Source organism: Narcine bancroftii, chromosome 8 (assembly GCF_036971445.1).
Source record: "Narcine bancroftii isolate sNarBan1 chromosome 8, sNarBan1.hap1, whole genome shotgun sequence".
Lineage (NCBI taxonomy): Eukaryota > Metazoa > Chordata > Chondrichthyes > Torpediniformes > Narcinidae > Narcine > Narcine bancroftii.
In genome coordinates this window covers 140,257,617-140,273,651 of record NC_091476.1, presented here as the reverse complement: position 1 = coordinate 140,273,651, position 16,035 = coordinate 140,257,617, and the positions used below count along the sequence as shown (strand labels likewise).

Here is a 16,035-nt window from a genome sequence, read left to right as displayed (position 1 = left end):
CCACCCTATCAAGGCCACTCATCAAGCTTTCTCTCATCTGCCTCCACTCACAGGAAAACATACTCAACCGGTCCAGTGTTCCTTCATGAGTACCATATTCCATCGCAGGCAACATCTTAGTAAATCTCTCCCTCCCTGCATCCTCATCTTTCCTTTTGACTGACAACCTAATCGACACCCAATATTCCAGAAATGGACTAAACAAATTTTTATAAAGTTGCCCTCTCTGGAGTATTGCAAGATGCCATTCCTCCTGTATTCAGAGTTTTGGAGCACAGGAACAGGCTCATTGGGCACATCTTGTCCATACATAAAAAGCTAATCCTGCATTCAGCCCATTTCCCTCTCAACCTTTCCTTTCTCTGCACTTGTCTAAACATCTTTTGAATGTTAGAATTGTCTCCACCTCCAACACTTCCTCTGGCAGATCACTCCATGTGCCTACCCCCTTCTATGTGAAAGTGCATCTCAGGATCCTTTTATATCTTTCCTCTCTCACCTTAATCTACATCCTTGTAAAATATGGTAATTGGTCAGTTTTATTTCCAAGGTGAAAGGGGCAAATTTAAAGGATGTGCGTGGCCAGTTTCTTCTCTCCCACAGCAGAATGCGCAGTTGGGGAGGGTGTGGTGTTGAGATTTATTTTACACTGCATCATTTTTACCCACTCATTCAATGTAAAAATCTCTGCATTTTTTTCCACAACTCACGATCCCATTCAGTTTCATAACATGGCAAACTTAGAGGTACCACTCTCTTCTCAAATCCTCCGCGATATTGTGAAGAGCTGGAACCCTGCAATTATCCTTTGCTAAGTTATAATTCTCCATTTCTTTTGACTCAAAGTGTTAACCGGAACCCCAATCTAAACACAATCTTTGTCTCACGATTAAATAGACCTAAACATTTATTGCCTGTTTAATCGAGTCACCAAGTAATTGTTCATTTTGATTCCCCCATCTTGTATAGACACACCTTTGCAATAATTACCTTTCTTTCCATTATTGGAAGGTGTTGACTTGCCACTATCTGAATTTAGTTCATACACTCTCAAATCGATTGGCCCTTCATCCTTCATTGTTTCCAGCCTAACTGTAGTCTTTGTCTCAATTACTGTTCCAGTTGTGTCCTTTGTCTTTTGATCTTTTACATCTTTGGCCAAGATAGAAAATCTATCCTTGGCCTTGGGAATGTTAGGCTTCAGTCCCTGCTCTGTCACCAACTCCACACTGGTTTCTGTTGCATCCTCTGCAATCTCCTTCACTGTCTCCTCAGACCTTGAGGTCTCACTGGAAGTGGAGATCTGGCTTTTCAATTGGACTTCAACAGAGTTTTGTTCAGCATTTACAGATTGGTGTTTCAATGGTGTTTGGCCAACTTCAGTAACACCCAGGTTCTGGAGTCCAATGGAGTTCTCAATTCTGGAGTGCAAGACTGGAGATTGTACAGGTGTTACCGAGAGTTGTGGCAAACAGTGAAGGTCTGAATTAAGAGGCAAAGCTCCAATTAGTTCATCTGAAAAATATATAATCATGGAATAGAACAATTTATTTCCTTCATTATGTACAATCTATCTGTAGCCCTGAAAACAAATATTTCCATGTGATATTCCCACACCATTTGGGTCATTGGATGGGTTAAGATGCCATGATCATTTACATTCAACTTTGCTTTAATCTTAAATTTGTCTACTTTAGACTACTCCTACAAACTCTTGATTAAAGAGTATATAGTATATTTAAGGAACAAAGTGAACTCCTCTCACCCTGCAACTTCTTTCAAGAATAAAAACAGTTCCATCAGAGCAGTGTGAGAGCTAATGAGGCATTTCTCAATCCCCTGGAAGTATCTGGGAGAATAACCTCATGATAGAAGATAATGTTCATGGTTAATTGAATCAATTGCAAATTAAGACTGCAGAGCTTATCACTGGCTTAGCCACACAATGTATGTTGATAACTGGGAAAAGTGCAGCTCAGAGAAAATTACAATAAAATCAATTCATTTCCAAATAAATATTATTGAAATAATAAGGACACAGAACATCCAACATTACAGCACGGTACAGGCCCTTCAGCCTACAATGTTGTGCCAACCTATGTTAACTACTCCATAACAATCTAATTTTCACCCACCTCACATCCATAACCTTCTATTTTTTTAACATCCATGTGCCTATCTAAGAGTACGTTGAATTGTACCAGCCTCCACCACCACACACAGCAATGCATTCAAGACACCCACTACTCTGTGTAAAAACTTGTCTCTGACATCTCCCCTAAAACTTTCCCCCACTCACCTTAAACAGATGTCCTTTGGTATTTGTTAATGTCACCCCAGGAAAAAAGGTGCTGGCTGTCCGCCCTATCTAAGCCTCTCAAAGATGCAAGAATTTTAGTGCTTATAAATCCTCAGAGAATCTGGGGAGGAGAAAGGATGAAATGTGTACATTTCGCTGGACAGATGCTTGCAGTTATACAGAATGCTGGACATAGTCAGGAGGTTATATAGCATGTGAGAAGAGAAATAGAGTTAACATTTCAGGAAAAAGATGAGATGTCTTTAGAAGTCTTCTGCCTGAAACATTAACACTGTTTCTCTACCCTCAAGCACTGCTTGAGCTACTGAGTGATATTGCTAGTGATGGGGAACTAAATGGAACGTTGGCCTCTGATCTAGGCTGTACCATTCACAGCTGAACTTTTTAATAAAGTATTATAGAGGTGTGTAAAAGCAAGAAGTAACACAATATGCAAATAGTGCATCAGACAATTTAAAGTTAATCTTGAAACTTGGTTTGGCTCAACATCAGTGCACACATGAAACGGATTCCCAACAGCGAAGCATAATTACTTTTGCAGAAACCAAAATAATGGTGTCCTTTATTTAAAATTAGCATTGCAACACGTCAATTTTTAAGCAAGCTGATGATGTCAGTTTAGAAATACAAATAATCAGGAGTACATACACTGATATTTTATTGGAGGCTCAGAAGGTCCAAACCTCCAATGTGCGATACGTTCATTCTGCAGGTTCACCACCCTCTGAGTAACAGAATATCTACTCCTCTCAGCTGTAAATGTTCTTACCCTCTTCCTCCTCCCATCTAAGCTCCTCTGAATGAGAAGTCTGTTCCGCTCTTTGTTTCAATGCTATTCTTCTGGTTTCCTCCTGGAAAGAAACAATGAGATGCAACATGCTCCAAACACATTGCCAGAAGTTATGCTATGCATAATAAACTACTAGGGCAGGTTACTGAACTGAATTTTAATATTAATTTAATAATTCTATAATTTCCTAGCTCAAAACCCAATGACATGCACAACTCAAGTTAAAGTTTGAAGAATAAATTGCAAATAATTAAAAAAAAATAATTAGCCACTTCTGATTGCATTAGCAGTAAATTTTATGAAGAATATTAACAGGCTAAATATTTTTAAACCCTGCACATCGACTAACTATCCAGGTTCCTCATTTTTCCCCTGACTATACCCCTTATAATTTTGTAAATCTCTCTAGATCCAATTGTACACTGCTCTAGCTAATCAGGTGCTGTCTGGGTGAAGTCTGTGAGCTCTCTCATGAATAGTGCTCCAGTATCCTACCACATATCAAAGATGTGCTGTTGGGTAAATTGGCCACTTCCATAATACAGATAGGAGGTGGCTGGTCAAATATGGATGTGGTTACTGAGGGCACAGAAGGGGTCCTGATCATATCAGAGGTTTGGATCTGGAGCTTGGATTGCCGATAGTTTAGAGTGGACTCTGTGTGGCTGTGGAGGTTGCAGGAGCGCTGGAAGTGAATTTACGGACACTCGGTGACTCTGGGGGAACTTTCTTTTGCTTTTCTTTCTCTGACTAAGAGGCGCTTCAGGCAATTTCTGCCAATGGCGAATTTGTATAATATGACAGTGACTTTTATTACATGACAATAAATTTAATCTTGAAATAAAGCAGCACAGGTTACAGAACTAGAAAAGGAGGGAGGATTGAAATGATGCGATTGTACTGCTCAGATTTGGTTACTTGTCTGAATAGCCTATTTGTGTGCTGTTACAAGTATTATAGTTCTACCAGTGAATCACAGAAAGCATACTGGAATTTTCATTAGTAAAATATTATCTCAAACAGTGCAGAAGTAAACTGAAAATCTGGATTTATTACCAAAACACTGAACTGTACCCATTACTTGGTGTGAAGGAAAAATTTGATATCAAGAATAAAGTAATTCATCCATTTCATCAAAATGTCTATATGCTCACTCAAGCCATGGTAACAACACAATCCCACAGATTAAAACAGCGGACGTGTATTGAATTTAGAGTAATTACCTACCTGTTCCAACTGATGCAATTTATAAAAGTACCGATGCCAAAATTCTGAATGTGACACTGCAGCTGGCACCTGTTTGGAGAAAATAATACATTTCTATTCACTCCTCAAACACTTAGCCTTTAACTTATGAAAATTACAAGCAGGTAACTACCTTGGAAATTGAAGGATTTATCTGTCTCTACGTCTGATTTTCCTTTTTGCCTAGCTGCCTTTTCTTGCTTCATTTCGGGTACAGTATTCCCCAGTTGTGGGATTGGAGAAAAGGCAAAATTTATTCCCAATACTTCTGGCCATAAGTACTGAGATGTCACATTACACACAATGCTCATGAAAGTACTTGTACAGTATGCACAAAGCCCACAAGGATATACAGAAACAGGAATAGTGGGTCATTTAGCCCTACATGCCTGGTCCACATTCATCCTCCAACTTAACACCCTCTTTTTGAACTTTCACCATGTTCTTTGATCCCCATAACATCCAGACATCTGTTTTGAAAAAAAAACTCCAGTGAAGAGAATTCTAAGATATGCCATCCTCTGAAGTAGTTTTCCCACATCTTGGTCCTGAAGAGCCTTCTCTTAATTCTGTGACTGGACTCCTCAGCTAAAGAAAAAAATGCTCCTGTATCTAGCCTGTGAAACACTAAGAATTTTGTAAGCTTTTTCTACTAAATCTTAGACAAGTCTAGAGAAGATTTGCCACACTTGGCATACAGATTCTTATTGAACAAATGTCCTTGTCCCTTAAACAATTCAGACTTTGTGCAAGTGGGCAGTACATGTAAAGAGACCATTTATAATAGTCTCTTGAAGATAAGGTCGCAGGATTGCAGCACTCTTTATTGCTACATCCATGGCAATGTTGATGAATATATTTGAGAGATTTAAACAAGATTTGACCACAAAGGCAAGTTAGAAAATAGCTGCAAGATGGAGAAGAGATACATGACCATGTAGAGATGGTCAGTTTAAATTTTATTAAATTAATTTATTTACAGCATGGTAGAGCCTATTCCAGCCATTTTAAATTTAGACATATAGTGGAGTAGTAACAAGCCCTAACCGGTCCACGAGCCTGAGCCGCCCATTTACACCTAATTGACTGCCAACCACATACATTTCTTTTGAAGTGTGGGAGGAAACTGGATCCGCCAGGGAAAACCCATGCAAACATGGGGAGAATGTACTAACTCCTTACAGACAGCATGGGATTTAAACTCAGTCCCGATCGCTGGTGCTGTAACTGTGTGTGCAAACCACTAGGCTAAAAGTGCCACCCAATTTAAAACCTATTCCACCAATTATACCCATGAACCTACCAGCCCCACATGTTTTTGGAGGAAAACCCATGCAGGTCAGAGGGAACATACAAGTTCCTCACAGACCGCAGCAGATTCAAACCCAGGTCGCTTGGTACTGGAATAGCATTGTGTAAACAATACTGCCGACAAATGAAGAGATGAAACTTTGCTCATACTAAAGGTTTGTTGAGTACAACTGACTTTTGATGGGATATTGCATTGATTAAATCAAAGGAACACTTTGTTAAGATCAGATTCTGACAAGGAGCAGGTTTCTCATCCAGAGTTGGTCAAGAAATGAGAATAGGTGACCATTAATGTGTGAACAAAATGCTCATCCATAAAATGTACTCTTAGAGATCACACACAACTATGCTCAGGTTATAATCATAGAGCATAGTACAGGCCCTTTGACCCACAGTGTTGTGCAGACCTATTAACCTACTCTAACAACTATCTAGAATTTCCCTGTTGCATAACCCTCCATTTTTCTCAGCTCCATGTACCTATCTCATAGTCTCTTAAAAGAGACAATTGTACCTGCCCTCCACCACCATTGGCGGTAGCACTTTCCATGCACCCACCACTCTCTGTGTGAGGAACTTGCCTCTTACATCCCCCCTGTATTTATTCCCAAAGAGCTTAAAACAACGGCATTTCCTCCCCCACCCTGTGTTAACCATTTTAGCCTTGTGGAAAAATGCTTCTGCCATTCACATGATCAATGCCTCTCATCACCTTACATATATCTCTATCAGATCACCCCTCATGCTCTGTTGCTCCAAGAAGAAAAGACCAGGCTCACTCAACCCATATTCATAAGCATGCTCTCCAATCTCGCATTCATCCTTGTATTAAATTACAAAAATTCTGTGGAAACTCAGCAGGTCCCAGTGTCCATAGGAGGTAAATATATCTAACCAACATTCATACCTGAGTTCTTCATCAACTCCCCGCTTCAGGTTTCTGGATCCTTGGGCACCCTTCCAGGGAAGGCGGAACCTATTCCGACAGGATAGATTGCACCTGAACTGGAAGGGGAATAATATCCTTGCGGGAAGGTTTGCTAGTGCTGCTCCATTTGGGTTTCAACTAGATTTGCAGGGGGAGGGAAACCAGTGTGCCATAGATCATGTTAAAATGGCATGCACCATTAGGTCAGCAGGTTGAATGTGGTGGAAATGTTCCCAGGTGCATCTTTTTCAGAATTGTGGGAAAGGCAGGTGAGCTTAGAGCATTGAATGGCACATGGAATTATGACATTGTGGCCATTAATGAAACTTGGTTATCGGAAGGGTAGGACCGGAAGCTCAATGTTCCAGTATTCTATTAGAACATTACAGCACAGAAACAGGCCTATTCGACCCTGCTAGTCTGTGCCAAACCATTTTTTTTTGCATAGTCCCACTGATCTGCACTGTCTCTGGCCCTCCATATCTCTCCCATCCATGTACCTGTCCAAAGTCCACTTAAATGTTCAAATTGAGCCTGCATCATTTCAGCTGGAAGCTCATTCCACACCTCCACCACTCTCTGTGTGAAGAAGATCTTCCCTAACTTTTCCCCTTTCACTCTTAACCCATGTCGTCTGGTTTGGATCTCACCCACTTTCAGTGGAAGAAGCCTATCTACATTTAATCTATCACCCTGATAATTTGAAATACCTCTATCATTGAAATATCCCTTCATTTTACTACGCTCCAGGGAATAAAGTTGTTTAACCTTTCCCTGTAACTCAGTTCCTAAAGTCCTAGCAACATCCTAGTAAATCTTCTCTGCACTCTTTCTATCTAACTGATATCTTTTCTGTAGTTAGGTGACTAAAACTGCACACAATACTCCAGATTTGGCCTCACCAATGTCTTATACAACATCCCAACTCCTGTACTCAATACCTTGATTTATGAAGGCCAATATGCCAAAAGCTCTCTTTAACAACCCTATCCACATGTGACGTCACTTTCAGGGAAAGATGTATCTGTATTCCCAGAACCCTCTGTTCTACCGCACTCCTCAGTGCCCGACCTTTTACCATGTACGTCCTTTCTTGGTTTGTTCTTCCAAAATGCAACACCTCACACTTGTCTGCATTAAATTCCATGTTCCATTTTGCAACCCATTTTTCCAGCTGGCTCAGATCTCCTCTGCAAGCTTTGAAAACCTTCTTCACTGTCCACAACACCTCCACTCTTTGCATCATCTGCAAACTTGCTGATCCAATTTATCACATTGTCTAGTCTCTGAACCTTACTGACTTAAGATCCCACGTGGGACCATGTCAAAGGCCTTACTAAAGTCCATTTCGACAACATGCACAGCCTTTCCTTCGTCAAATTTCTTGGTAACCTCCTTGAAAAACTCTATAAGATTGGTTAAACACGACCTACCAAGCACAAAGCCACGTTGACTAATTTTAATCAGTCCATGGCTATCCAAATAATTGTATATCTGATCTCTTAGAACACCTTCCAATAACTTACCTACTACTGATGTTGGGCTCACTGACCTATAATTTCCAGGGTTACCTTTGAAGCCTTTTTTAAACAACAGAACAAAATGAGCTAACCTCCAATCCTCTGGCACTAACCCATGGCTAGGGACATTTTAAATATTTCTGCCAAAGCCCCTGCAATTTCTACACCAGCCTCCTTGAAGGTCCAAGGGAATATTTTGTAAGGGCCCGAGGATTTATCCACCATTATTTGCTTTAAGACAGCAAGAATTTCCTCCTCTTTAATCTGTTTTCGTTCCATGACTTTACTGCTTGTTTTCTTCACTTCCCACAACTCTGTGCACTTTTCCTGAATGAAGATTGATGGGAAAAAATATTTAAGACCTTTCCAATCTCCATACAAAGCTGACGACTCTGATCTTCCAGGGGACCAATTTTATCCCTTACTATCCTTTTGCTCTTAATATACCTGTAGAAACCCTTAGGATTTTCCTTCACAATGGCTGCCAAAGCAACCTCATGCCTTCTTTTAGCTTTCTTGATTTCTTTCTTGACGTTTTTCTTTCATTTTTTTATACTCTTCAAGTACCTCATTTGCTCCATGCTGCCTATACCTGTTATACACTTCTCTTTTCATCCAAACCAGATCCCCAATATTCCTCAAAAACCAAGGTTCCTTCTGCCTTCTAATCTTGCATTGTATCCTGACAGGAATATACAAACACTTCTCTCAAAATTTCACTTTTGAAGACCCTCTACTTACCTCACAAGTCCTTGCCCAAAAACAATTTATCCAATTCACACATTCAGGATCCTTTCTCATTTCCTTAAAATTGGCCTTTCTCCAATTTAGAATCTCAACTTGAGGCACAGACTTATCCTTCTCCAAAATTAAATATTCCCCTACACATACTTCTGTCTTGTTCCCTAATAGGAGATCCAGTGTTGCACTCACTCCAGTTGGTACCTCTATATATTGATTTTGAAAACATTCCTGAACACATTTGACGAACTCCAAACCATCCAGCCCTTTTACAGTAATGGGAGTCCCAGTCAATATATGGAAAGTTAAAATCTCCGATTATCACAACCTTATGTTTCCTGAAGCTGACTACTATCTCTCTACAGATTTGCTCTTCTATTTCTCGCTGACTACTGGGCAGTCTATAACTCAACCCCATGAGTGTGGTCATACTTTTCCCATTCTTCAGCTCCACCTATATAGCCATAGTAGATGATTCCTCTGGTCTGTCCTGCCTGAACACAGCTCTGATATTTTCCCTGACGACAAAGCTACTCCTCCCCTTCTATCACAGCTAAAGCAACACAAGCCCAAAACATTGAGCTGCCAGTCCTGCCCGTTTGCAACTAAGTTTCACTAATTGCCAAATGTCTTAATTCCACATGCCAATCAATGCTCTAAGATAGTCTGCCTTTCCCACAATATTCCTTGCATTGAAATAGATGCACTAGAGAACATTTCCTCCATATTCAACCTGTTGACTTCTAATAGTACATACAGTTTTTAAACATCATCTTTTACTTGTCCACTTCTCTATCTGTTCTGGCATGCTGGTTCGTATCTGTTCTGGCATGCTGGCTTCACTCCCCTGCAAATCTAGTTTAAACCTAGTGGAGCAGCACCAGCAAACCTTCCCACAAGGATATTAGTCTTCCTCCAGTTCAGATGCAAACAGCCCCGTTGGAACAGGTCCCACCTTCCTTGGGAGCCCAAGGACCCAGAAACTTGAAGCCCTCCCTTCTACACCATGTCTTTAGCCCACATTAAGCTGTATTATCCTCTTATTTCTAACCTTACTAGCACATAACATGGACAGCAATCCTGAGATTACTAACCTGGAGGTCCTGTCCTTCAACCTAGTGCCTAAATCACTGAACTCTCCTTGCAGGACCTCCTCACCTTTCCTACTCATGTCATTGGTCCCTACATGGCCATGACATCTGGCTGCTCACCCTTCCTCCTGAGAATGCAGTGAACTCAATCTAAGATATGTCAGATCCTGGCACCAGGGAGGCAACACATCACCCAGGATATGATCTCTTCCACAGAACCTCATCTGTCCTTCTAACTATGGAATCCCCTTTCACTACAGCTCACCTCTTCTCCTCCTCCTAGCCACAAGACCATACTCTGTGTCAGAGAGCTGATCTCCATGACTTGTCCCTGGTAGGTCCCCCCTCAACAGTTAACCAAAACGGTATACTTGTTATACTGCCCGGACCGGGGCCGAGGCCGCCTCAGCTCACCCTGTGCCTGGACTGGGGCCGCCGCCTCCCACTCTCTGCCCGGATCGGGGCCTCCGCCTGCCCCACTCGACCGAGGCCGGGGCCGCCGTCTCCCCCTTGCTCCTGCCCGGATCGAGGCCGCCGCCGTCTACCCTTCGCCCGGACCGGGGCCAGGGCCGCTGCTGCTCTCCCTGTGCCTGGACTGGGGCCGCCGCCTCCCACTCCCTGTCCGGACCGGGGCCTCTGCCTGCCTCTCTCGACCGAGGCTGGGGCCGCCGTCTCCCCCTTGCTCCTGCCCGTATCGGGGCCGCCGCCGTCTACCCTTCGCAAGCATGGCGTCGGCAAGTGCAACGACAATGGGCGCCTCTTGTTGGAGCTCTGCGCAGAACAGCGGCTTGTCATTACAAACACCCTTTTTCAGCAGAGGGACAGCCTTAAGACCACCTGGATGCATCCCCGATCCAAACACTGGCACCTCCTGGACTACATCCTGGTGCGAGAAAGTGACAAACGAGATGTGCTCCACACCAGGGTCATGCCTAGCGCGGAATGCCACACTGACCACCGGCTGGTTCGCTGCAAGCTCAACCTTCACTTCAAGCCAAAGCCCAGGAACAATAAAGCCCCCAGAAAGAGGTTCAATGTTGGAAACCTGCAGTCAGACGAAGCGAGAGGAAACTTCCAGGCAAACCTCAAAGCAAAGCTCGATGATGCAACCCGCCTCACAGACCCGTCCCCTGAAACCCTCTGGGATCAGTTGAAGACTACCATACTGCAATCCACTGAAGAGGTACTGGGCTTCTCCTCCAGGAAAAACAAGGACTGGTTTGACGAAAACAGCCAGGAAATCCAGGAGCTGCTGGCAAAGAAGCGAGCTGCCCACCAGGCTCACCTTACAAAGCCATCCTGTCCAGAGAAGAAACAAGCCTTCCGTCGCGCATGCAGCCATCTTCAGCGCAAACTCCGGGAGATCCAAAATGAGTGGTGGACTAGCCTCGCCAAACGAACCCAGCTCAGCGCGGACATTGGCGACTTCAGGGGTTTCTACGAGGCTCTAAAGGCTGTGTACGGCCCCTCACCCCAAGTCCAAAGCCCGCTGCGCAGCTCAGACGGCAAAGTCCTCCTCAGCGACAAGATCTCCATCCTCAACCGATGGTCAGAACACTTCCAATCTCTTTTCAGTGCCAACCGCTCAGTCCAAGATTCCGCCCTGCTCCAGCTCCCTCAACAGCCCCTAAGGCTAGAGCTGGATGAGGTTCCCACCCTGGATGAGACATATAAGGCAATCGAACAACTGAAAAGTGGCAAAGCAGCAGGTATGGATGGAATCCCCCCAGAAGTCTGGAAGGCTGGCGGCAAAACTCTGCATGCCAAACTGCATGAGTTTTTCAAGCTTTGTTGGGACCAAGGTAAACTGCCTCAGGATCTTCGTGATGCCACCATCATCACCCTGTACAAAAACAAAGGCGAGAAATCAGACTGCTCAAACTACAGGGGAATCACGTTGCTCTCCATTGCAGGCAAAATCTTCGCTAGGATTCTACTAAATAGAATAATACCTAGTGTCGCCGAGAATATTCTCCCAGAATCACAGTGCGGCTTTCGCGCAAACAGAGGAACTACTGACATGGTCTTTGCCCTCAGACAGCTCCAAGAAAAGTGCAGAGAACAAAACAAAGGACTCTACATCACCTTTGTTGACCTCACCAAAGCCTTCGACACCGTGAGCAGGAAAGGGCTTTGGCAAATACTAGAGCGCATCGGATGTCCCCCAAAGTTCCTCAACATGATTATCCAACTGCACGAAAACCAACAAGGTCGGGTCAGATACAGCAATGAGCTCTCTGAACCCTTCTCCATTAACAATGGCGTGAAGCAAGGCTGTGTTCTCGCACCAACCCTCTTTTCAATCTTCTTCAGCATGATGCTGAACCAAGCCATGAAAGACCCCAACAATGAAGACGCTGTTTACATCCGGTACCGCACGGATGGCAGTCTCTTCAATCTGAGGCGCCTGCAAGCTCACACCAAGACACAAGAGAAACTTGTCCGTGAACTACTCTTTGCAGACGATGCCGCTTTAGTTGCCCATTCAGAGCCAGCTCTTCAGCGCTTGACGTCCTGCTTTGCGGAAACTGCCAAAATGTTTGGCCTGGAAGTCAGCCTGAAGAAAACTGAGGTCCTCCATCAGCCAGCTCCCCACCATGACTACCAGCCCCCCCACATCTCCATCGGGCACACAAAACTCAAAACGGTCAACCAGTTTACCTATCTCGGCTGCACCATTTCATCAGATGCAAGGATCGACAATGAGATAGACAACAGACTCGCCAAGGCAAATAGTGCCTTTGGAAGACTACACAAAAGAGTCTGGAAAAACAACCAACTGAAAAACCTCACAAAGATAAGCGTATACAGAGCCGTTGTCATACCCACACTCCTGTTCGGCTCCGAATCATGGGTCCTCTACCGGCACCACCTACGGCTCCTAGAACGCTTCCACCAGCGTTGTCTCCGCTCCATCCTCAACATCCATTGGAGCGCTTACATCCCTAACGTCGAAGTACTCGAGATGGCAGAGGTCGACAGCATCGAGTCCACGCTGCTGAAGATCCAGCTGCGCTGGATGGGTCACGTCTCCAGAATGGAGGACCATCGCCTTCCCAAGATCGTGTTATATGGCGAGCTCTCCACTGGCCACCGTGACAGAGGTGCACCAAAGAAAAGGTACAAGGACTGCCTAAAGAAATCTCTTGGTGCCTGCCACATTGACCACCGCCAGTGGGCTGATAACGCCTCAAACCGTGCATCTTGGCGCCTCACAGTTTGGCGGGCAGCAACCTCCTTTGAAGAAGACCGCAGAGCCCACCTCACTGACAAAAGGCAAAGGAGGAAAAACCCAACACCCAACCCCAACCAACCAATTTTCCCCTGCAACCGCTGCAATCGTGTCTGCCTGTCCCGCATCGGACTTGTCAGCCACAAACGAGCCTGCAGCTGACGTGGACTTTTTACCCCCTCCATAAATCTTCGTCCGCGAAGCCAAGCCAAAGAAGATACTTGTTATTGAGGGGGACAGCCACAGGGGTGTCCTGCACTGTCTGACTGTTCCCTTTCCTGACTGTCACCTATCTACCCTTCTCCTGCCTCCTAGATGTGATGATGTCCCTGTAACTCCTGTCTATCACCCACTTTGCCTCCCAAATTCAACCAATTCCAACTCCTTAACTCAGCTAGTCAGGAGCTGCAGCTGGATGTACCTCTCGCAGATGAAGTTGTCAGGAATACTGCTGGCTTCCCTGGCTACCCACATTTTGCAAGAGGAGCATTGCCCTGCCTTGACTACTATTCCCACTGACCTATGATTAGATGAATATATATCTAAAAAACCTGCCCTTACCTGTCCTTTCCTGCTGAATTATTTTTGTTCCTCAAATAGGGTGGCCTATTCTGACTTCAACTTCGATTATTACTTGCCTCTTACCTGTTCTTGCTGAAGCCTACTGAACAAAAGCCTTACCACTGCATTTTTCTTTTACAATCAATGCTAAAAAAAATTAAAAATACGAACTAATAAATTAATAATTAAATCCCTTAATTAGCTGTGGCTAATCCATTAATAGCAATTTCACCTCAAAACTATGCAACAAAACAAAACTGGGCTGGATCCAGCAGTCTCAGAAAGACATAAGTGTATAATCGGCACAGTACGCACCATTTTTGTATACAGGGCACGCACTGATGGACTGTTCACCAACAGGTCTGAGATTTCCCCTTTTTGATCATCAAGATTAAAATCAGCCACCCATGCATCATAGAGCTCCAATGGTCCTGCAGAAAAACAGAACAAGAGTTGAGGGGTCTTACTTTACAATGCAAAATAATTTAAAGAACACCACCATAAGAATTTGGCAAACCACTGTATTAGTACATGACTGCTGAGGGAGGGATGAAAGAAATTGATCCTCTCTATTGTCTGCAGGATTCATCAACTCCAAATTTTCAACAAATTCAAATATAAAAATCAATTTACCCTTCCCCCCAAAAAAACCAAGAAGAAGAAAATAAATGAATGTTGACAGTGTGCCCAGTTTGATTTTTTAAAAATCACATCAATATTAGAGCTGCATGGTTAGCACAATGCTGTGACAGTGCCGGCAACCCGAATGCAAATCCAAAGCTGTCTTTAAGTGTAAAGACTGCAGAAATATCACACAGGAATGTCAATCACTAACAGAAGCTTCCTCGGCTTTGTGAATGATAAAGATTTGATTAATCCTGCAGATAAAAGAATTAGCATTAGACAATAAGACCGAAACCAAGGCTGCGTAAGCACTGAAACTTAACGAGATTAACTGATTGAGGAGATTAACTGTTTGACATAATTAATTTACGTTCCTATTTTTTTTAAAAAAAACAAACACAGATGCTAATGAGAAACAGGAACAATCCACCTCAAAACAACGTGTAAGAAACTTGTGAAAAATGCACCACCAAAAAGAATCACAAAAGGTGTGCCAAAATGCTGTATATTTTGAGTAAGGCTCAGTTCAGGGAACGAGTGACACTGTCTATTCTTCTTTGTAACCATTGCTCCCATTAGTGTAATAAAGTTGGTGCATGTTCCATGGTTCTGCTGTTTGTACTGATACAGCGCAGGCTGACTATCACATAAGGAGTATGTACGTTCTCCCCATTTCTGATTGGGTTTTCCATGGGGGCTCAGGTTTTCTCCCACCCTTCAAAAAACTTACAGTTAATTGGTGTACTTTGGCAAAATGGCCTCGTTGGCCAGAAGGGCTTGTTACTATACTGTACGTCTAAATTTGTTTAAAAATTACATGTAAACATTTATGTTGAACCAGAATTCATTGAATAGTAATTGAAAGTTTTTCTTCTCCCCTAATAGTGTTTAATATAACTAGTTGTATAATGCCAAGGCAAATGGATTGGAAGGATCAAGGACAGAAACCAAGTACAGAAGAGAATGCAATAATTGGATGATACACACAATCTTAATGGTACAGAAAAAAAGTCAACAGCTTAACAATACAACAGTGCTCAAAACCTTTCATAAAATAAAGCTTTAGGTAACAGCAGATTGTAGACGCGCGCTACTTGAAAGAAGACATGCGTAGCATAGTCAGGTTAAGCTCTGAATTTTATTAGGGTTCAAACCCAACTTTTATACTTGCACTGTTCCCACCATGGCCCCACCTTGGCTGTTGTCACTATATGTATAACAAAACAGGGTTTCCCAAGCGAGGGTACTTTCCTGCAATAACAATGCCCTTCTTCTCCGCATGCTATCCCTGTCTGTTGGCTGTGCAGCAAAGCCAGCACCATTTTGGCGTCGTTGGCCTTTACACCGCCCTTGTCGTTCACCTGCCAGTTCACTTGTTGGGACCAGTGCCGCTGCATGGGCTGCTGGCCTTTGGTTGTGCTCGCCACCCTGAGTGCCAGATGATTGCCGCTGTGGCAGGCCACCACGAGGATACAAAATAAATGATCCCAAAAACACTAATCATTAAGATTGATAGGGGTGTACATGCAAACTTAGACGGCCATGTGACGGCTTGCCCATGCAACAGGCGAACTGGCTCATGGAGTTACGGGCGTCCGCGACTGATCTGACTGTGAGAGCTCCGGGTGCAGGGAATATCAAGCATCATCGAGCCCTGAGGGATTTAAACGCA

The 16,035-nt window shown here is 43.6% G+C and overlaps 1 protein-coding gene across 4 annotated transcripts in view; it reads right to left on the bottom strand.

Moving 5' to 3' along the window:
* bsdc1 (BSD domain containing 1) overlaps positions 1-16,035 on the bottom strand; it is a 40,557-nt gene that overhangs the window by 5,603 nt on the left and 18,919 nt on the right. For 2 of the 4 annotated variants that reach the window (XM_069895053.1, XM_069895055.1), the window contains exons 6-9: positions 14,055-14,170; positions 4,338-4,406; positions 3,090-3,171; positions 991-1,515 (exon numbers count right to left, since the gene is read on the bottom strand). In XM_069895053.1, coding sequence (XP_069751154.1) covers positions 991-1,515; positions 3,090-3,171; positions 4,338-4,406; positions 14,055-14,170 — 792 coding nt within the window. The remainder of the gene's footprint in view (positions 1-990; positions 1,516-3,089; positions 3,172-4,337; positions 4,407-14,054; positions 14,171-16,035) is intronic. The other 2 variants (XM_069895054.1, XM_069895056.1) reach the window with 2 other exon arrangements.